At 55.2% G+C, this 21,830-nt stretch overlaps 1 protein-coding gene across 4 annotated transcripts in view; it reads left to right on the top strand.

Annotated features, from left to right (window-relative positions):
* TTC7A (tetratricopeptide repeat domain 7A) overlaps positions 1-21,830 on the top strand; it is a 119,791-nt gene that overhangs the window by 76,979 nt on the left and 20,982 nt on the right. For all 4 annotated transcript variants that reach the window (XM_043918081.1, XM_043918084.1, XM_043918083.1 and 1 more), the window contains 4 exons: positions 754-914; positions 15,107-15,223; positions 19,019-19,116; positions 21,182-21,316. In XM_043918081.1, the coding sequence (XP_043774016.1) occupies positions 754-914; positions 15,107-15,223; positions 19,019-19,116; positions 21,182-21,316 (511 nt within the window). The remainder of the gene's footprint in view (positions 1-753; positions 915-15,106; positions 15,224-19,018; positions 19,117-21,181; positions 21,317-21,830) is intronic.

Raw genomic sequence — 21,830 nt, 5'->3', positions numbered from 1 at the left:
AAAAGACACTGAGGTTCCTGGGAGGATGAGGCCCTGGTGTGGATAGTGTCTCAAAGAGCTGACAACCGCTAAGCCTGAGCGCCTGGACTGGAAGGAAGGTTCTTAACCTGTTCATTAGCTGCCTGGGCTTTGGGGGCTTGAAGAGGGAAATGCGCATTTTCAAATGTGTTCCATGCCCAGCAGGACATTTTTCCTACGTTGTCGCGCCCTGTCAGCCAGTGTTTTAGGTAGGACTGTTATCCTCATTTGGCAGCGTAAGAATTGCAGCTCAGAGAAGCCAAGTCCCCTGCCCTGGCACCAGCTGGGAAGTGGCAGAGTTGGAATTCACATCCCGTCTGACCCCAGGCCTAAGCTCTTGTCACTGTGAGCCCCTGAGTAGGAGGCAACATGTATCTGTCAGCCCCAATCACTGCGAGAACAGGTTCAGAGGAGAGATCTGTAGCCAGTGGTCTGGGTGGCCTCTCACAGTCCCTCCTGCTCCAGTTTGGTTGGGGCTTCCCGACCAGTCCTTCATGGTCCATTGTGGACCTGCCCCTCTTTTTTCTTTTCTGTGGGGACAGCACTGACTTGGAACAGCTAGACCCTTACATGGTGTTCGAGCGTGTGTTTTCTCATCAGAGCCCCTGCCTGCCCCACAGGGCCTGGGATTTCACTTGGGTCTGCTGTGCCTCGTGGGCTGGCACCTGGCCCCTGAGTCTGGGGAGCAGTGTGGGCCTTGGGGAAGGTCGCTAAGCTGGCAGTTTTCTCCGGCAGATCTCCAGCGCCATGGAGCAGCTGCAGGAGGCCCTGAAAGTGTGCAAGGACAACGCCAATGCCCTCCATCTGCTGGCGCTTCTCTTCTCCGCCCAGAAACACTACCAGCACGCCCTGGACGTTATCAACATGGCCATCACGGAGTACCCTGAGAACTTCAAGTGAGTTCCCCGTGGACGCTGCTGGGCTGGGAGGCTGGTCGTGCACACACTGAGAGTCAAGGCGGGCCGAGGACCTGTGGGCTCGGAGCCTGGCTCTGGCATTATGTTTGGTGCCAGGAGGCACCGTGTGTGGAGGGGGAAGCTCTCGGTGGTAACTGCAGGCTCCAGGGGGGGCTGTGTGGATCACCAAGGAGACTGTGCTCTAAGATAACATGCCTGAGCTGCTTCCATCCCGCCCTGTACTCTACATTTGAGCATCATGGGGACTCTAACTTGTGTGACTTAATCATAACCCTACTTAACCATAACCCTGGCATAGCCAGCCAAGGATGGTTTCTAACAGTGGCTGGGCCGATAGAGGCCATGTGAGCTGGCCCCTACCTCCAAGAACGCCACAGGCAGTCGGGGTGAAGATTTATATCCCCACAGAGTGGTCCTGGCCTTTCCCTCTATTCTCAGCTCCTCCACAGCTCCTGCTTGTCACATCGCCCAGATGCCTGTCTCTAGGGAGCAGGGTTTACGCTGCACGTGGCCCCAGTGGTGGTGGGTCGGGCAGGGCTGGACCCTCTTGCCCCCATCTATACACAGGAGACCTATTGCCATCCAACCAGGACCCTAGGGAACAAGAGCCTCACTGGCTGGCTGAGGCAGGAGGGTGCATTGCCCTGTGGGAGGAAATGAGGGGGAGGTCATCTTTTGATTTCTGCCCTCCTTCCCTGGGACAGGTGACATAGGGTGCTAATAAACCCTGTTCCTCTGAATCCCATGATCCCAGAATGAGGGGCCCTGAGCACCCCCACTCCCACTGTGCTCTACCTTGGGATTTGAAAGAGAACCCTTTAGAAACGGCCAAGGCTGTTATCTTCAGACAGCAGAAAGGAGCATGGTCCTGGTGCCCTGAGAGGTGACTCACGCTGGCAGTGAAAACAGCTTCACAAAGAATTAGGGAAATTGGTGGGTGCCACAGCTGAGATCAGTGATTGAGGGGAGCTGCAGGCGGCCCGGCCCAGGGAGAGTCCCTCCACGTGGAGAGCCCAAGCACTTGTCTCTGTTTACCTTTAGTCCAGCAGGGGCAGGACTGACCCTTTGCATCGGGGGCTCAGGCTTTCCTGTGCCTTGGGCCTCCTTCAGAAGATGCCACGGTGGCTTTGCCCATGGACTTTGCTGGGTGTGACTTCCTCCTCACCAAGTCTTATGAACACAAAGAGCGGGCTATATGGAGCTGGCCTTGCACCATCTCAGCTCACACCTGACCAGGGGCAGCTGGGACCCACCTGGGCCAGGACGGTGGGGTCAGGAGTCACGATGCTGTGGGCGGGGTGGGGGTGCTAGTCTGGACTAGGATCAGTGGAGTCCAGCTCCACTGGTGGGTCCCAGCTGCCCCTGGGCAGGTGTGAGACGAGATGGTGCGAGGCCAGCTCCACATAGCCTGTCCTTTGTGTTCACAAGACGGCCCTGGCTCTTGGCCTCCCTTCTATATTTGAGAGATTATTAAAATTGAAATCAGTTCACTTTAAAAGGCAAGTCGCCTAGGGCATACACCACATAGATAGAACCATGTGTGTGGACAAGGCGTAGTTACCTAATCCCAAATACAGTACAGCAGGACCTACTGTTTAGAAGTTTATTTTTTACTTTTATAAAAATAGAGGAAGGACAAAGGTCTTCCTCTTCTAGTACCAGCTAACCTGGCTTTTTCCCAAGCTCAAGACTGTCTGGCAGGGTCAGACCCATGGGTCTGCTGCCAGCCGTGTGTGTGCATATGTGTGTGTACGAGCGTGGCTCTGTGTGTTTTATTGTCAGTTAGGCTTCGGTGGAAAGGTTAGAACAGTAAAAGGGTTAGAATCTTCATCCAGCCCCTGGCTCAGCATGTGTGTCTCAGAAGAAACCAGAGGCTGGGCCAGGCGTCAGACGTTGTCCTTTATCCGAGTGAAATCTTCCATGTATTAATAGATGGAGACGGAGCAGATGGGCGCAGAGCTGTCCTGTGGAAGCCACAGAAGGGGCTGCACACTCTGCCCCCTTGGGCCCCCTGATCCAGTGCAGGAGCTTCCCATGCCAGTGTCGGCCATCTGACCGCACGTGTCTCTTCCTAACTCCTGGGCTGAATGCTCTCTGCTGGCAGGATCCCCTCCCTGGCCTGATGTGGGGAGGCCAGCGCCACTCTTTGAAGTCGGCTTGAAACTTACCATGTGTGAGGCAGAAGCCCACCTCGCCTGTCTTGTTCCACGCCCTGGGAGGTGTCTCCTGCCGCCATCCATCCTCTTCCTTCTCGCCACCCGCTCCCACCTGCTCCTGGCTCTTGGGCTGAATGCGAAACCGTCTCCTTCTAGCCCCCCAAGTGTACTTTCCACCACCCCCTTCTTCTTTCCTCTCACCTCACTCAGGTGCAGACTCTTTCACCGGGAAACGCTTCAGTCACTCAAAGTGTCTTGGAGAGGTGGGGGGAGGGTGGGGCCTTGCTGTGAGGGTGGTGACTTCCCCTGGAGCCCCGTGGGTGGCCTTCTGGGCCCCCAAGAATACCTGGACCTGAACTGTGACATTTGCGCCTGCGTGCCTGCATCGGGAGAAGAGAAGCCAAAAAACTGGGAGCCCCGGGTGGAGACTGTGCTGGTGGGCAGCGTGTCGGGTGACTGCCGCTCGGTGTCAGCCGGGTCCCCACTTCTGCAGGCAGGCGCCTTCAGTGTGGGGCAGCCTCTGCCGTGGGAGCAGAGCCCCTCTATCCAAACACCGCAGGGCCACTACAGGGGCCTCAGGTGCTCTCAGGGGCTGGAAGCACAAGGAGACACCTCTGATGTCCCAGCCCAAGGAAATAAAAGGTTTTAAAGTCCCATTCCCAGAGCACAGTTGGGGTTCTTGTGTTCCTCTGTCACCACAGAGAAGCCTGCTGTGGAGTGTTTGGGGCCCAGAGCGTCCCGTCCCCCATGGTGCTTCCATCCATGAACCTGCCCATCCAGGGAGAGAAAAGGTTCTTATCTCTGAGCCACTGTGTACCCCTCACATTCATGACCATGGGGAGCTCCCCGTGGGCCAGCCCTAAAAGGCTGCAAAACTAACTGAATAAAATGCAAGGGGCTTCTGGCTTCCAGAACTGTGAGACAGTATATTTCTGTTGTCTTAAGCCAAAAAAAAAAAGGGAGGGGGGGTGAGGAGGGAGGGAGGAGGGGTATGAGGGTGGAATATCCACCTACCACACAGCACTGTGGAGTGACCTAGGGTGTGACCGTGGGTCTTTGCAAATAAGTCAGTGCTTTTCCCCATGGATGAGACCCATGGACTAGCAGGAAATGTCATTGCGCCCATTACGGTCAGGGATCACTGAAGAATGTCACTGCCCTTCAGCTGAAACTGTAGCCTGCTCTCCCAGCTGCTCCCTGCATTGGGAACAAGCTGTGTGTGGCTCCAGCTGTTGCCACGGCAGTTAAGTAAACCCCGAATCCAATAAATATCAGTGCAGCCCAACAAAAAAAATCTGCCCCAGATGATGGGGTAGATGCCCTGACCTCAGCATCGTCAATAAGGTCTGTCCTGTGGTCACTCAAAGGCACCGGGTCTGGGCCTGCCTGCCACCCAGTGCCTTGCTGGTTCCAGTGGCTGAGACCTTGCTCTGCCTTTGTGCAGAGCGAAGGAGAGGCTGGAAGGCCCGTGTCGGGTGGAGGAGGCCTGGCACAGGGGGATGCTGGGGAGTGGAATAGACCCTTTCCTCTTGGCTTGTCCCCACCTGGGAGCCACAGCAGGTTCCTGGCTGTTACTTAGCTATGCTCCCTCCAGCAGCTTGCTCCTCCTTCCCATGCCCCCTCCTCCTCAGCTGCTGAAAGACTGGCATCTCTCCTGCCTCCCTCTGCTTCCAGGGTCTATTGTGAGATTCAGACAGGAGAAGATTTCACAGTCAGTTTACAACCTGGTTCAAGGGCAGCAGTGGAGGAAGGGGAAATGGTCCACAGCATAAGGCTGTGACATGGGGCTCAAGGTGGGCAGCACAGGTGGTGGGCCAGGGGAGGGCGTCCTGCACATGAGGGTCGGTGGAAGCTGAGAAGAAGTGTTCCGGCTCCCTAGCAGCCACCAGGAGGTCACCATTCCCAGGACTCAAGACTCCTGGAGAAAATCCCAGCCTTTGTGGAGCTGACTTCAAATTCAGGGATTGTAAACATAGCACAGGGGATCTTTATTTCCGTGCTGTGGGGTGACCTTTAGTTAATGGAGCTTGAGTTTAAAAAGGCAGAAACGTGATGAGGCAGCGGCTGACGGCCCTGCAGGGACAGTGTGAACCTGGCATGACGAGAACCAGACACCCGAGCGGCTTCCTGAAATGCTGAGGGCTTTCCACTAAGCCCTGGACACATGTGCTGGCCAGGCTGCTCCTAGCCAGTTTGCAGGGGGCCTCAAGGGGGCAGCAGGCTCCCTATTTGGACCTAAGTTCCAAGCCAGGCCGGGCCTTGGAATTCAAGAGGTCCCCACAGCAAGCTCAGCAATGTCTTAGCTGTTTCCTTCTCCCTTCCTGGGCTTGGGAAGCCCAGCTAGGAGAGTCAAGCGAACAGGCCACTGATAAGCTTGTTCCAGAAGCCATGTGCTCCACAGGGTGCTGGTTTTAGGTAACAGATTCCTTGTGCTTTAGTCAGGCTGCTTGTAGGGAAGGTCGCCATAGTAACCAAACAACATTCCTGGGCTAATGATGGGAGCTTTCCAATAACCAGCCTGTCAGTCATTGCTCCCACCCCAGGCCTGGCAGCCTGCCAGACCAATTTTGAAAGCCCAGGCTATTGGGCTTCGCAGGAGAGGAGCAAACTGGGTTTGCCCTTCCCCTCCCTTCTCATCACCCCTCTTGAGAGTTTCTGCCCAATCCAGGTCCTGGGGGCCTTGGAAGGTCCTGGGGGAAGGGTTGTCTGGAGCCCTAGGGATCTTTCCCCAGAGCGGGAGCTATATGGCTCTCTCAACAAGCCAGAGCTCAGCTTGCCACTTGTAAACAAATGGAACCAGTCACAGCATCTCCCCCAGGAAACCTGGGCTGTTTTGGAAAATGTTTGAGCTGATAACTAGGCGTTAGCTGGGGCCAGACTGTGACTGAATCCCAACTAGGCCTCAAGGGCACCCTTCTGATCTCTACCTGGCCCGCCTCACCTTTGTTACAGGTTGCATGTGATAAACTTCTAGTTGTGTATTCCACCAAGCGGAAGGGATCAGAGTCCTGGGGCTTCCGTTAATGTCTTTGACTTAAACCCACTGTGTTTATTGGGTGGTTCTTATTAGGGACTTGGAGTGGATCAAAAGGATGCCTAAAATACCAGCACGCCAATGAGGGGCTGGAATCAAAGGTATGAGCACAAACATAGTTTATCACTTCGCCAGGTTCATTAAACATTCTTGGCTGCCACAGGAGAGGCCCCGATGAGGATAGCAGCCTTGGGGTGAACTTGCAAGGCCATGTGGTGGAGGGAAGTGTTAAGCCAGGCGTAATCGCTGGCACCGGCTTGCTCTTCCCCAAAGGTCAGTTCCTCTTCAGCTCAGCCAGTCTGACATTCAGCATTTCCCTGCACTGGTGGCTCTGGGGAGCCTCCTAGGACCTCACTGCATGTGACGCTGCAGTCACCAAGTCGTCCGTCTCCCTGCAGCCCTCTGCTCACACTCCAACTAGAATGACCTTGGTTATTTTGTTTGGGGAAGAAGGAAGGAAGGAAGGCAAAAGCAGATTTTTCCAGAAGGAATTTTGTTTTAAAGTGGTTTTTAGCTCTTTGCTTCCTGAGCCTCACTGCTGTCAACATTTGCTGGAGGCAGGTGCTGCGGCTAGGCCCTTGGTTTTCGAGCAGGAGTGGCCCGGCCTCTGCAGGTGGGAGAGGACCCAGGAGGTACATTGATACCCATGAAGTGGAGTGGCCTGCCCTCTGCAATGGGTGGTCTTCAGATCTCCAGGTCATCTCACTGGGCAGCAATTATAGACTGAGGTGTCTGCTTCTTAGTTTCTTACATTGGGCTGGGAGCCAACTTTTGTTCCAATTAAGGGTCCTTCTGGAAGTTCTTCCACCCCAAAGTGGTTATGGAATGGCTTCTGTGGTTTGTGTTCATATCTTTCATGATCAAGAATATGTCTTTGGAGAGGGGTGGGGAAAAAAAAAAAAAATGTGTCTTTGGGGAGTCACCTGAAGGTAACTGGAACTGGTCCCCCGGAGTTGAGGGAAGCCAGGCCTGAAGGCCCACCGGGTCAGCCATCAGCCAGCTCAGGTTAGGCCTCAGGTGCCATGGGTGTAGGCAGCTGTTCCACAGATGGGGCAGAACTTTTGAAACAGAGGTGCTAACTCCTGGAGGTGAACGCTTGCAGGGCTGTTGATTTTAAAGGATTTGAAAACTTCAAAGTCAGATCATATTGAATGAACTCATTAAGAGGTAGAGTGGCTGTCTCCAGCCTTTTTGGCACCAGGGACTACTTTCGTGGAAGACAATTTTTATACAGGTTGTGGTGGGGTAGGGGGATGGTTTCAGGATGATGCAAGCACAGTACATTTATTGTGCACTTTATTATTATATTAGCTTCACCTCAGAACATCAGTTATTAGATCTTGGAGGTTGGGGACCCCTGAGGAAGAGGATCAGTGTGAACCGGCCAGAACCAAGGAAAAATGGTTTTTAGGACTGAGAAAAGTTGCCATAAGTGTCCCTCTCCCTTTCAGGAGGTCTCCTGTTACAGCTTTAAAATAATGTCCTGAAGAGCAAATGTGTGAGCTGAATCAGTTAATTGCTCTGGTGGAGTCTCTCCCAGAGGCAGGGCATTTGGAGGACTCTGAGACCCGTGTCCTTCAGCATTGCCCTGGCCAGGGTGAGAGCCAGATGATTTACAGCCCCAGTGGAGGTGAGGGAGCGGCCGGCTCCAACACTCTGGCCGCTCCTCGCCTTCTCCCTGCCCCGACCCAGGGCTAGGAGTGGGGCCTTGGAGCCCCACCTCTAGGCCTTCAGTGCTGTCCCTGCTGGCCCAGCCCCAAGGGGGGCCCTCCTTCCTTCGCCTTGCTTCCAAATTCTGCCCACCCTCCGGGACTCCTCTTGGGCTCCACTTTGCCTTGTAGCTCCTGCACTCAGAGCTGACCCACTCACTGAGTATCTGATTCTCTGTTTCCTTTCCTAATTGCCTTGGATGTGTTGCTTGAGCTTCCCTGAGCATGTGGAAGCACCTTTGGGGACGGCGGACAGATGATGGCCTGTCTTCTGTCTCCTCTTCCTCCCTGTAGGGAACCAACAGCTGGGCATCCAGCACATACGTAGACCACCTGATGGACAGACTGTCCGAGTTGTTTGTTCTTTCAGAAGGATGGAGGAAAGGAAGGGAGGGAGGCAGGGAACACGTGGGGACGTTGGCTTCTTACAGCCCTCAGAGTGCTCTCACATCCCCTCACCCTGTTTTGTCATTGTCATGGTTTGATTTGTTTAGTTTTCGGTCTTACTCTCCTGCTGCTGCTGCTGCTAAGTCGCTTCAGTCGTGTCCAATTCTGTGCGACCCCATAGACGGCAGCCCACCAGGCTCCCCCGTCCCTGGGATTCTCCAGGCAAGAACACTGGAGTGGGTTGCCATTGCCTTCTCCGCTTACCCTCCTCCTCTAAAGGTAAAGAAACTAACTGGAGAGTTCACTGGTCTCTCCCGGTCAGACAGCTGATGAGTGGCAAAGCAGGGACTAGAACCCCAGCCAGCTGATTAGCTGACCAGCCCTGCTATGCTTGAATCCCAGGCACCCAGCGCTCAGCTGTGTGCCAGGCATTGCTCTGAGCGCTTCCCATGCATTCGCTCAATTTCCGCACAACCTGGGAGGTGTAGAAACTGTTGTTAACTCCAGTTTTCCAGATGAAGAAACAGAGGCAGAGAGGGCATAAGTGAGCAGTAGTACATAACAGGACCCTTTAGGAAGGGCTAGGCCCTGTGTGTGCCTTGCTTCCTCCTAATAGCCCCGAGGGTGTAGCGATACTGCTGTCCCATTTTACAGATATGAAACTGAAGCTCTGAGAAGCTGAAATGACTGTTTCGGGGCTCACGGGGCTAGAGGAAGGGAAGCTGGGATTTTAACTTGGGTCATCAGACTCAGGCCCCGTTTTCTGGGAAGAGACCCACTTCCCACCGAAGCCCACACTGTTCGCAGGCTCTGGCCTCCTGGCTGAGGAGTTAAGACTTTCCAGAGGCGTGGCCGTGGTGACTCAGAGAATAGCCTGCTTTTTCCACTCAATTATGTGTTTTCTATAAAAATAGAACTCTTCATTAAAACAACGCAGCACGGCCATCAGCTGGAATTACTAATTACTGTCCTTTAAAGAGATAATACCCTCTTTCGTGCCTTTACCATACCTGCCACCACCCTTCCCCATCACAAAGGACTCCCCTGAGGGCCAGGAGCCAGAGGCCAGGGCCGGGGAGACTCACGTGGGCAGCGGGACCAGGAAGAGGGGAGTTTCCACAGGGTGCTCTGCAACGTGGCTGCCTCAGTCTGTCCTGGGAACCCTACAGCCTTCCAGGCCTCATTGAGTCCTTGTGACTCAACTTCCTTCTGTTATCCAACGATGATTTGTTGAATGATGTTAGGTGAGGCACTGGGCATATAAAGATGAGAAAGATGTGGTATGTGCTGGAGCCCGGAGCCTGGTAGGAAAGACCAGTAATGATGGAGGGGTCTCGGGATGACGGCAGACCTTTCTTGAGGAGTAGCCATGCAGCAGGGCCGGCTGCCTTCCCGGTTTCTGTTGCCTGTAGTCCTCCCAGCAGCCCTCCGTGATGGCGCTGTTACCGCCCCTGCTTTACCAACAGCCGGTCAAGCTTAGAGAGGCCAAGGCATCTGCTCCGGAGCAGCAGGGCCTAGCAGTGGACCCACGTTGTCTGAGGCCAGAGGCCACGCTTCAGCACGACGTCCTCCTGTTTGCTGGGCAGTGAGTCGGGACAGAGGCGGCTTCTTCGGGTACACAACAGTTACCATGGCCAAGTCTTTATTATTGCACATGCTGAGTACATTTTACAGGGAACTTCTTTCAAGGAACATGAAAGTAAAAATGTGGACCTGTTGTGCTTGCCGCCCACACAGCCCATGTCCTTCCCCGCAGCCAGCTCAGTTCTGCCAGCATCCACTCTGCCACTGAGGGTGGGGTGCTGGGGTGAGCAGCAGGAAGGGAACACAGGAAGATGACTGGAGACCCTGGGTGAGGGGGATGGACAGGATGAACTCTGACCCCAGGACAGTGCTTGTTGGCTTAGCCAGAGCCATTGTCACAAAAATATCCCCCATTTACAAAATAATGTTTTGTTTTTAAGAAAAGTTTTTGGAAAGGCTCATGCTCACCCAGTTCTGAGGAGGGCCACCCTAAGATAGTTCCTCTTCATAGCAGTGGAAAGAAATGATTTGTCTTGGCCTCAGGGGGGAATAGCTCCAAGTCTTAATCCTCTTGACAAATAATTAGAAGGCTGATCCTGGTCCAGAAGTGCAGGCCAGGCAGAGGGCCTGGGAAGAGAGGCGGGTGCTAGGCCCATCCATGCTTTCCCCTAGGAACCTCCATCATCAGCCCCTGGCCAGAGCGACCAGAAAGACTTACAAAGGCAGTGACCTGTGGCAACACCCGGATATGCTGACCTCACTGGTCTCTGTCTTCCCCCACCGGAGGAGGGCTGGCCCGGATGCAAACGGACAGACTGACTCTGCAGGGCTGAGACTGGTCGTGGTTCAACAGGGACTGGCTCTGTTCAGGTCCGATGAGTATCTGTCTTTGACCCCTGGTGCTGACCTGTGCAGGTGACTCGGAAGGGGGCCGGCAGGGACTGCCACAACTCTGGTGGCCGTCAGGAAGGATGTGAGTGCTTGGAGGGTGGGCCGCAGCTACACTGGTCTCCTGGCTAGGAACCGGGCACTCATGCCTCAGCCTTTGGGCTGTGCAGAGTACAAGCACCTGGAACTCTTCTCCTGCAGCCCCAGCAGCTTCACCCCTGTGGTGGGGACAAAGGGCATGGCGTCTACACTGCCCCTTGCTCCTTTGCCTTCCCCAGAGAGCACACTCACTTTCACATCTGCCTTCAGACGCCCTGGCGGGCATGGTGAAAGCATTCGGCCTTAAAAGACCTCACTGTTTATTCTACATCTTAAAAAACAGGAAAGGGCTTGCAGGAGGGCGGGGGTCACAGCAGAGGTGGTTTCCGCTCTGCCTGGATTGGTGTGGCTCTGTCCATCCCCTCTCCTCCGTTTCCTTTCTTATGCCCATCTTTCATCCCACCTGCCTTGCTGAACAAGCCCTGAAGGTCTGGGGCTTTCTGAGAGCCTTCGAAGGCACCTGGCCTGAATGCTGATTTTCGAGGCCTTTCAGACCTGCAAGTATAAAGGAATCCCTTCCCAGAGCCTTGGGCAGGCCCGTGCTTGAGGACTTAGTGCAGCTGTGGGTTTCTCAGCTGCTGCTCTGGGTCATCACAGTTCATTCTGCAGGAGTCCCTGGGGCAGACGGGACGAGAGACTTCACTCCTATGTCACAGGTTTGGAACCTGTGACATGCCAGCTGGGTGGCAGTGCAAAGCTGGGACTTTGGCTCGGGTTTCTCGAGAACTCCTGGGCCAACGTCACAGGGCAGGGTCAGGACAGCAGTGGGGCTGTTCCCCCGGAATGGCTTATGTTAGAGCATCGGAGGGCTGCTGGATTCCAGTATCCCAGCCTTCCTGCCTCAGAGACTCTCCTCTCTTGTACTTTTGGTTCTGCCTGGGGGACCCTTCTCTGGGATGAAGACCCCCTGTCCCATGGAGCCAGATACCTTCATGTCACATCCCAAGCTCCCCATTCCTCCCCAGGCCCTGGGACATTTTGCTTCTGGACAGCTTAAAATGGAATCGGCTGGCACTCTGCCTGTTGGCTGCGTTGAGTCCAGCCCTCGCTGCAGTTCTGAGGCATCCGCGAGCAGACTCCCCACCTGCCTCCTAGCTGGGAGTTAGCAGTGGGAAGCGGTTCAGAAGTTGGCTCTGATTTACTGTGGACCATGAGACCCAGAATGTGACTGGAGGGTTGTAACAACACACATACATCCTCATAGTATTAAGCTAAATGGACACCATGCGCTCAGCTCTGTGCCAGGCACCAGGGAAGCCAGGAGGATGCTGACGTGGAAGGCGGCAGAGTCTTGCCCTGCAGGCACTCATCACCCAGGCGGGGACACACAGCAAGACCCAGGACAAGATAGATGGTAGTTTTACCATCTGTACGTAGGGCTGACTGCCGAGTGTTCTCTAGAGTATCTGAATTTGTAAATGCTTGATGTGAGTGTTTCTTCATTGTTAAAAGCATAAGCCTATGTGGGAAAAAAGAAAACATTATGTGTGCGCGTGCACACACACACACACACACACACACACATACATACATATGTATAAATGAGAGAGAGTGGTTTAAGTGCTAACTGAAGGTTGTCCTAAGCAGAGAAGGGCAGGGGTGATCACACTTCTAGGAGGAAGACTAGAACTTTGGATTAAAATAGTGGTTTTTTAAGTCTCAGAAGCGTTTCTTAAGATGACATGTTAGACTCATTCAGTATATAAAACAGGTATGCCAGGGGCTGGGCTGGTTGAAGGGAGTGGGCAGCCAGGGCTTCCGCCTCTCTTCCCAGCCCCACTGCCAGCAGCCTCCCCAGGGCTCCACCCAGGAAGCATTGAGTCCTGATGAGGCTGTGGCCCCACCATCCATAGTAGCACCCTAGGGCCTTGCCAGCCTCCTTGTACCATTGCTTGAAGATCTGTGCCATCCATTCTGGCAGATGGGAGGGAGAGAGAGCCTGTGCTCCAGGAGGACCAGTAGTTGGTTGTCCTAGAAGAGCAGCAAGGAGTGGGGTGGTTTGCTGATCCCTGTCACCAGTTGGAGAGCTTTCAGCAGTGCCCACTATGTGTGGATGCCCATGTCCCCATGACATAGTAAAAACCCCTGGGGGTGAGGCCCCCATGGGGACACACAGAAGGAAAGAGGGTGGCACCTGGTTAGGAGCTGGCCACGTGTCAGGGGAAGGGGAGCCCTAGCAGGGGCAACAACGTGAAAGAAACCATGGGTGAGCCGGGAAGCCTGTCCTGTGGTCCAGGTGCCACTAATACCCCGTGAGCATCACACAGGTGCCCAGGGTCATGGGGAGCAGTGGCAGGGATGGAAGGTGGCACACAGAGGCGTTCTGATTGAGGTCACAGTCGGCGCAGGGCTTCTTGTCAAGGAAGATGGTCCTGGTGGTGAGACCAGGGAAATCTCGGGAGTTAACCTGGGCCTCCAGGGATCTGGGACTGAGGGATCCAGCCTGAGGAGGGCTGTCAGAGTGCTTGCCCCAGCCCAGAAAGGATGTGGTTGGGTTGAGAAATTCCACTCTGGGTCGCTCATGCTAATGGAATGTGAGCAGCCGTGAGGAGAAGAGCCTGTGTTGGTAGAAGTCACTGTAACACCAGCTCAGCTTTCGGCCACTTCTGTTCCGGGCACATGGTGTGGTTGGATCCATCCCATGGACCCCTGCCGGCCCTCAGGGACACAGCCAGCGAGCAGGAGGGGGCCAGGCCCTGGTGGAGAGGGGCATGCTGCAGAGAAGGCGGGTCTGGGGAGATCTGGGAGCAGGGGAATGCTGCAGGGCTGGTCTGCCCAAAGGACTGCCCAGGGAACCAGCTCCCAGTCACCCTGCCTAGGGGATTCTGCTGTTCTGGGTGTCCCTGCCCCCTGGAGAGCTTGCACTTGCACCAACACCTGTTCTAACCATAGCCCACCACAGTTTTCCTCCTTCCCTCAACTCTCAGCCACATCTCACCCCACGTTCCTTTTCATCAAACACCAGTCCCAGCAAGACCCCCTTCATCCTTGCTTTTCCTTATTCTGAGTCTGATCCAAAACCCCAGCCCTGGATTCTGTGAGCAGTTTGTCATTTTTAGCACTAATTGTCACCTGGAAGGCCGAAATTGTGTCTTCATGTTCCTAAAACAGAGGCTCCTAATACTTGTGGAGTGTTGGACCTTTCAAGAATCTGGAAAAAGGGACTGGGGATGGCAGGAACAGTGTCCCCAGCAGGTCCCACCAGGGTACTGAGACCATGGATTTGCCCAGAAGCAGTGTCTTGAATGAAGGAGGCTCACCGCTCACCACCCGAGGAGAACCAGGAGTCACAGCCTTGTTTGGGCCTCAGTGGCTCAGCCAAGTTCTCCACAGGCTGCCAGGCAGCTGGTGTGCGTCAGTGTGGCTGGCGGTACCCGTGGGGAAAAGACCTCAGTATTTCCATACATGTTGGTAAATAGCCACTGCCTTGGCCCTCATCAGGACCCTGGACTCCCCAGCAACTAAAGGGCAGGCACTTGGCATCACCCTGGTCATGCTGAGCCAGTGCTCTGATGGTATCTACTGTTGTCTTGGGCAGAGCGGGGCAGCTGTCCGTCCACCCCTGCTATGGACCTACCTTCTGGTGGGACCAGCCCTTTCCCTCTCTTCCCTGCCTCTCTCAGGGCCACATCCCCACTGTTCCCACTGTTCTTACCCTAGAGGACTTCAGGTTTGGGGGGGTTGAAAGAGATTCTGTTGTTCCTAAACAGTGACTGAATAAGACTTCATGTCACTTTCATCCTATTGAATATATGAGGAGAACTGGCAATTTTCGACTATTCAGTGAAGATAAAGGAAAACCTGATCATCCTCGGGTGTTCAGGGTCAGGATACAGTTTGCATTCAAGCACCTGTCACATGCTGGTGAGGAGGGAAAGCAGAACCCTGCCCTTTGGTGACCTTTTCACCCGTTCCTTTCTTAGCCTCTTTCCTTGAGTCAGTTTCCTTCTGGGTCTGTCTCTGATATAAGGCCTGGAGAGCATGTAAGTAAAAAGATAGCCATGTGTTCGGTGAGGAGGATGCTGCAGAGCTGAGGGTGTGGGGGGAGACCGCCACCACGGCAGACAGTGCTTGAGAGGTGGGCGGGATGGTACAGGATCGGGATAAGCAAGAGCCACAGGGATGCTGACAAATGCAGAGGAGCGCTCTGTGCTTCGGCAGAGAGGATGGGGAAACGAGGCAGAGAGAGAGCACGTGACCCAGGGATACGGCTGCGGCCGCCGTGCTTGTGGGCACTCTGCCTCCTGAGTGCTGGGGAGGTGGGCTGATGGGGGCTGCTCTGGTGGGGCACAGTCCCTTGGGGTTCCACCCCGGGAGGAAAGCCAGGGGAAGGGGGCCCCTCAGGTGTTCTCACTGCTGTTCTCCTTCCCACAGCCTGATGTTCACCAAGGTGAAGCTGGAGCAGGTCCTGAAAGGCCCAGAGGAAGCCCTGGTGACCTGCAGACAGATGCTGCGACTCTGGCAGACCCTGTACAGCTTCTCCCAGCTGGGGTGAGTGGCGGGTCCCTCCAGACGGAGTTGGGAGGTGGTGGTTGCCAGGGCAACAGCCCACAGCTGAGTGGCCATGATGCCTCGTGGGTGAGAGGGTGGTGAGGATGTCTGAGGGCATGGGACTTACTGCTCCTGGGGCCTTTTACGGCCTGCCCTAATTTTAATCTTTTGACAATCCTCTGTGAAGGACGGAAAAAAGGTCTTTAGGAAACTAAAGTTCAGGGGGGTAAGAAGGAAGAGAAATCATTATTAAGCACCTCCCCCATCAGCTGGTTTTATCTTATCCACTGTCATAGTTTATCCTCACCCCCGGGATTCTTAACCTGAGACCCAGAGACCTTATATAACGTATCAGAGCCACTCTCCTGTGAGTGGTAGTGGTTGGGCTTAAACCTGAGTCTCCAGCCTGTGGAGCTTGTCACCTCTTTCCTGGTTCCATCTGTAAGCTGGGAGAGGAGGAGGAGGAAGCTGAGTTCCTGAAGGGCCCCCCATCTCCACACATCCCATCTCCTGCTCCAGCCCCCAGCTCTGAGATTCTCCTTGACCAGAGCAGGGCACTCTTGTCCAGGCTGAATCTGCAGAACGTCTTTGCTGACACCTGCCAAGACACCTGGGCTCAACTTGTGCAGCCCAGAGCAGAAATGGGCTTCATTTCTGCTCTACTCGCTTTGTCTGGCTGTGTCATCTCCCCACCACCTCAGGGGACCCCACTCTGGTGGGCACTTTCACTGGGACTCTGGGAGCCTAGCAACCTCTTAGAATCCCCAAAGCAATGTCTCTAAAGTTGGAATTTACAGAGGAGGCCCGAAGATAATCTGATTGAATAAAAAATCCTTGGGCAGGGTAGGGTCAGCCCTCTCTTTGCAGGCTTTGGGCCTGGGAGATTCCAGGGCAGAGCAGGGCAGTGGGTGGAAGCTGCCAGCAGGCAGCCCTGGAGTGAGGGACTTTTCAGAAAGGAACTGGGGAACCACCTGGCAGCTGGATGCTGTGAAGTGAGGGCCAGACTCTGGTGTGTGGGGGGCCCGCCTTTGGATGCCCCTCACCCTGCCACTCACCAGCTGTGACAGGCAGGCAGGTGCATGGCCTGGCTCCACTTGCAGAGACGAGCTGCCCCAGAGCTGGCAGAGCACGCCTCTCAGCCGGATGGCTGGCTGCCTGCTCATCTAGGCGATCATGGCAGGGCCCCTCTGAGCTGCAGCCTTGTCTCCACGTGTAGGGCTTAGCCTGTGGCTCCCCTCCAGGAGCAACAGAGCCGTAGAGCTGTCAGGAGCTCTCGACGGTGGGGCGGTCAGGTTTGCCTTGGGGTCTTTTCAAGCCACCATCTTCACCCTCACCTCTGGAGGACCCCCCCCCCCAGCCCCCACCCACTCAGGGTAGAGCAGGGCTCAGCCTGGCCAGCTAGTTGGAGGCAAACTGTTGGGAGCAGAGAGTCAAATCCAAATCCCCTCCTGGCTTTCCCAAGAATAGGGAGTGTTCTTTCTGAACCTGAAGCCACCAAGCAAAATCTTGTCACATCTGGGCTGGGGAGTCCAGGATCAAGGCCAGAATCCACAGCCTGAAGGTCTGGGCCGCCCTGCCCTGCCAGCCCTGCCTCCCACTCTGAGCCTTGGCCATCTTCCCCTGCTCTGCTCTGCCTGGACCGGCCCACGCGGCCCCTCGGGGAGCCCCCTGTGCCTGGCCTCTGGGGCCCCAGTGCAACACTCTGCATCCGGGTCTTTGTTAAATGCTTAGCGTGGACTGTCTCTTCTTGTCCGGCTGTCAGGTTCTTCAGGGTAGGGGCCTAGGACCAGGTGGCAAGAGGTCCCTGAGCTGAGTCGTTTCTGAAGCCCCTAGAAGAGCCCCCTTGGGAGCAGCAGCTGTGTCTGTGCATTTACTCTAGGCCGGCATGGGAGGGGCCCCAGTCCACATCCTCATTTCATCCTCACAACAGCCTTGTGATGTTGACATTCTCATGCTCGTTAACTGCACACAATAACTCAAGAAAAGAGAAGTAAGATCTAGAAAGGTTAAGTAGCTTTGCCAAGGGTCACACAGCTAAGGAGGGGCAGCCCCCAGCTTTCCCCCAGGGTCTCTGGCTCTTTCACACGCGTGTGCCTCCCGAGAATGAGAGGTGGGCATGAAGGGTGGGAGCCAGGCCTTTCCCACTGTGTTTCTGTGGATGGTTTCCTCTAATGCCCACAAAGATGGCTGTGCACCCAGAGGCCCGAGCTCCGTGTGAACCGGCGTTAAGACGGAAGGATGCCCTGCTGTTCTTTGTGGGTCCACTCTGAAGGGAGGAGGCCTCTGGGCCCGCTTCCTCCTCTCCTGCCCTTTTGGCCTCAGTCCTCTGAGACTCCGCAGTCAGCAGGTTAAGGCCACAGCACCCTTGGGAGGGTGCTGTTGCAGGGTGCTCTCAGGGGCTGTGTGCACCCGAAGATGGGCGTAACCTTTCCGAGCTGGCGGCTCCCCGACACCCCACTCTTTAAAAAAGAGGAGCCTCCCTAGCCGTGTGGGAGCCGCAGGGACCTGGGGAATTGGGGGAGCTGTGATAAGATGGCCAGACTGCTTATCTGTCACCGAAGGGCCCCGTCCGGCTCCTCCAGGGCCACTGTGGCAGTCCAGGGTAAGGGACCCTGAGGCAGGGAGCGGCTTGGGCCTTCTGTGCCTGCAGGGCGGGCTGGTCCACAAAAGAACAGGCTTTCCATGGAAGCCAGTTCACAGCGCCTGCTCTGTACCTGGCTCTCTGCTGGACACCGAGAGGACACAAAAGGTAGAAGAGGGATTAGATGGACGGGAGGGTTTCTGGTCCTCAGCGTGTGTGTGTGTGTGTGTGCGTGCATGTGCGTGCGCATGTGCATGCACTGGGATCCACCCGTGACAGAGAGCAGGGAGGGAAGGTAGCCGGAGGGCAGATGAGCTGCTCGAAGCCTCTAGAGGGAGGCGGGGACCCTGGACTGGCTTCTAAAGCGGGTGGGGGGGTGGGTGGACCTCGAGAACAGCAGGAACATCCTTGGTGGCAGCAGCATGAGTAAGCTTGTAGCTCTGGAAACAAAACGTGGTCACGGCAGGGACTAGTGAGGAGACTGATGGCCTTGCAGGCGCACAGCCTGTGGGGTGGACGAGGAAGGGAGCGGGCAGGGGGCGATCAGGAGTAAGGAGGGAGCGGGCAGGGGGCGATCAGGAGTAAGGGGGGAGCGGGCAGGGGGCGATCAGGAGTAAGGGGGGAGCGGGCAGGGGGCGATCAGGAGTAAGGGGGGAGCGGGCAGGGGGCGATCAGGAGTAAGGGGGGAGCGGGCAGGGGGCGATCAGGAGTAAGGGGGGAGCGGGCAGGGGGCGATCAGGAGTAAGGGGGGAGCGGGCAGGGGGCGATCAGGAGTAAGGGGGGAGCGGGCAGGGGGCGATCAGGAGTAAGGGGGGAGCGGGCAGGGGGCGATCAGGAGTAAGGAGGGAGCGGGCAGGGGGCGATCAGGAGTAAGGAGGGAGCGGGCAGGGGGCGATCAGGAGTAAGGAGGGAGCGGGCAGGGGGCGGTCAGGAGTAAGGAGGGAGCGGGCAGGGGGCGATCAGGAGTAAGGGGGGAGTGGGCAGGAGGCAATAAGGAGGGCTATCATGTCAGTTCAGCTCTGGGATGAACCAGATTCTAGAATCCTGAGCCTGAGCTGTGATCTGGCCTGCTGCTCTTCTCCATCCTTCCCAGTGATCTTTAGCTCTGTTCTCAGGTCTGAACTCAGCCCCAGAGCCTACCTGGCGTAAGGCTCCCCTCATTCTCCCTGCCAGCCCTCCACCTCACTGGGGCCTGGCCCTCCCTTGCCTTCCAGGGGCCTGGAAAAGGATGGCAGCCTCGGCGAGGGCCTCACGCTGAAGAAACAGAGTGGCATGCACTTGACTCTGCCCGATGCCCATGATGCAGACTCTGGTAAGAATGTGCCCTGTGGGCAGCTGTCCACATGAGCCCGCGGCTCCCTGTCCCAGCGTGAGCATCTGCCCGGCCTGGTGGAATCCATCCTGCCTCTGGCTGGCTGCTCCCCAAGGTCCTGTGCTAAGGAACTGCCCTTGGGCCTCTTTAGGGCCCAGAGTGGCAGGATAGCTGCTGGGCCTGGGGCAGGAAGTAGGCAGATGGCATAGGCAAGAGAGGGACCCCATCATCTGTGTGGGAGTAGGGAAGACTGGGGTGGAGAGATAACTGTGGAGCACAGAGACCGTCTCCCCTTAGGCTGAAGCTCAGGGCCAAGGGGACTTCCTGATGGTCCAGTGGCTAAGCTCCACGCTCCTGATGCAGGGGGCCTGGGTTCAATCCCTGGTCAGGAAACTAGATCCCACATGCCGCAACTAAGAGTTCCCATGACAAAGATCCTGCACAGCCAAATAAATGAATTTTTTTTTAAAAAAAAAGCTCACGGCCAAGGTCTGCCACGATAATGTCCTCAACAGATCAAGTCAAGTAGAAAGGAAGGGCTGAGCTGCTATTTCAGCCTAAATCTGACCGTAGTTTCCTGGAAAAATTCATCCTGACATCCATGGCTTGTGAAATTCAAACCAGTTTAGGATCTGCAAGCTTACATGTTTTAACCCAGGACCTGATTAAAGCGAATACCTTCCTCCAAAACACAAGCAAAGTTAGTCACGGGAATGAAAGTGTGAGGGAGTTGTATTTGGTGTCATTGCTCATCTTTTCCACTTCTGTGGCCATGAACCAACTTGCGCCTTTGCTGTCAAGAGATGAAGCTGATTCCTGAAGCCACACCCAGCACCTGATTTGAGCTGAGGAGCGACGGGCTGGACGTAGAGCTGCTGACTCCAAGGAGGCAACGGTGCCGGGGAGTGTAGCACTTTTGCAATTGGAGAGGGAAAAACTCTGGGCAAAGTTATTAGGACTCTATGAACACTCGCCTTATAAACTGAAGTCATCTGTGGTTTGCCCCAAGGTCTCTGAGTTTATTGGAGCCTTTACTGCCTCTAAGAGAGAGAGGGGAAAAAAAGTGCTTGCATTTCACCTGCACATAAACGTAAATGTCAACAGCTTGTATATCTTGAACAGGGACGCATGTTACTCAGGACTGCCATGGGGAGAAGTTCTCCAGAGGTCACACGGTCTGGCCCAAGCTGCTACCCAAGAATCCTTCACAGCCCAACCTCCAATGGGACTTTTCTATAAAGAAATAATAGGCACTTGTGAAAGAAAGTGAAAATATAAAAGGGAGAAAGGAAAATTCACCCATCATTCCACCATGTGTGCGTGCTAAGTCGCTTCAGTTGTGTCCGACTCTGTGACCCTATGGACTGTGTTCCATCAAGCTCCTCTGTCCATGGGATTCTCCAGGCAAGAATAGTGGAGTGGGTTGCCGTGCCCTCCTCTAAGGTACTTTTCTATAAAGAAATAATAGGCACTTGTGAAAACAGAAAGTAAAAATATAAAAGGGAGAAAGGAAAAGTCATCCATCATTTCACCACTCAAACCTTAATAAGTGGCCTTTCAGACTTTCGACAACATTCATGTATTTTGTTTCTTATAAAACTGTGATCCTACTCTTTTGCAGTCTGCTTCTTTTTTACCAAACGGCATAATATTACCATCTTTCTGCATCAGTACCCATTGTTATGCATTGTTATTTTAATGACTGTATTGTCCAGTATGATTATAATCTCACTTATTTTTAATCAGTCCCCACTGGTGGACATTGAGACCATTTCTGTCTTCAGTATCCTGGGCAGTTGGCAGAATGCCCACCATTGCCTACGTTCACGGTGTTCTTCCTTAGGGATTGAAGTGGGCTTACTGCCTCACTGCCCCTCAGAAACCCACCCCTCTCTTGGCGTGGGTGAGCGTGTTAGGTGGGCCCCTCCTAGTGGGTCGGTGCACTGTTTCGCGGCTGCAGGGCCCGGCCACCCTGCTGTGACCCGGCGTGCCCTGCCGCTCCTGCAGGGCTATGCAGCCACTGTCACCAGGCCTGCAGCTCAGCCTTTCCCATCTTGCTCTCCAGGCTCTCGGCGGGCATCATCCATTGCTGCCTCCCGGCTGGAGGAGGCCATGTCGGAGCTGACCGTGCCCAGCTCGGTCCTGAAGCAGGGCCCCATGCAGCTGTGGACCACGCTGGAACAGATCTGGCTCCAGGCTGGTGAGTGCTCCCACCCCCTACCTACAGGCCACCCAGGCCCCCTCTGGCTCCTGCGGGTCTGCCCTGGCAGCCCAGGTGGGAAAGCTGTGTCTTGAAGAGAACCAGTTAGGACTCAAACCCCCGAGAACTCTTGGGAGAGCTACAGCAGAAGTGAGGTGTGCTGGCCCCAAGAAAGCTGGGGGTCGAGTTCATTGAAAGCAGAGGGCTAGGAACTCAAGGATCGCCATTCAGGTAATGATCTCTCTTGATAGCTAGTAGGCACCATTGCCACCAACTCCAGGTTGGACGGTCTGTTAGTGTTGGGGAGGCAGGAGATTCAGAGTCCCACAGCTCATTTACTGTTCTGATCTGAAATGAGAGCTAGTGTGTGTCGAGCAGTTAGCACATCCATAGTAGGTGCTCGGCAAAGTTTAATTTGCGACCCTATGGATTGTAACCCGTCAGGCTCCTCTGTCCATAGGATTCTCCAGGCAAGAATACTGGAGTGGGTGTGAGAGGGGGATTAGAATGAAAC

The sequence above is a fragment of the Cervus elaphus genome, chromosome 11 (genome assembly GCF_910594005.1).
Source record: "Cervus elaphus chromosome 11, mCerEla1.1, whole genome shotgun sequence".
Classification (NCBI taxonomy): Eukaryota; Metazoa; Chordata; class Mammalia; order Artiodactyla; family Cervidae; genus Cervus; species Cervus elaphus.
Note: the sequence above shows the minus strand (reverse complement) of the source record. Positions and strands in the feature narration are given on the sequence as shown.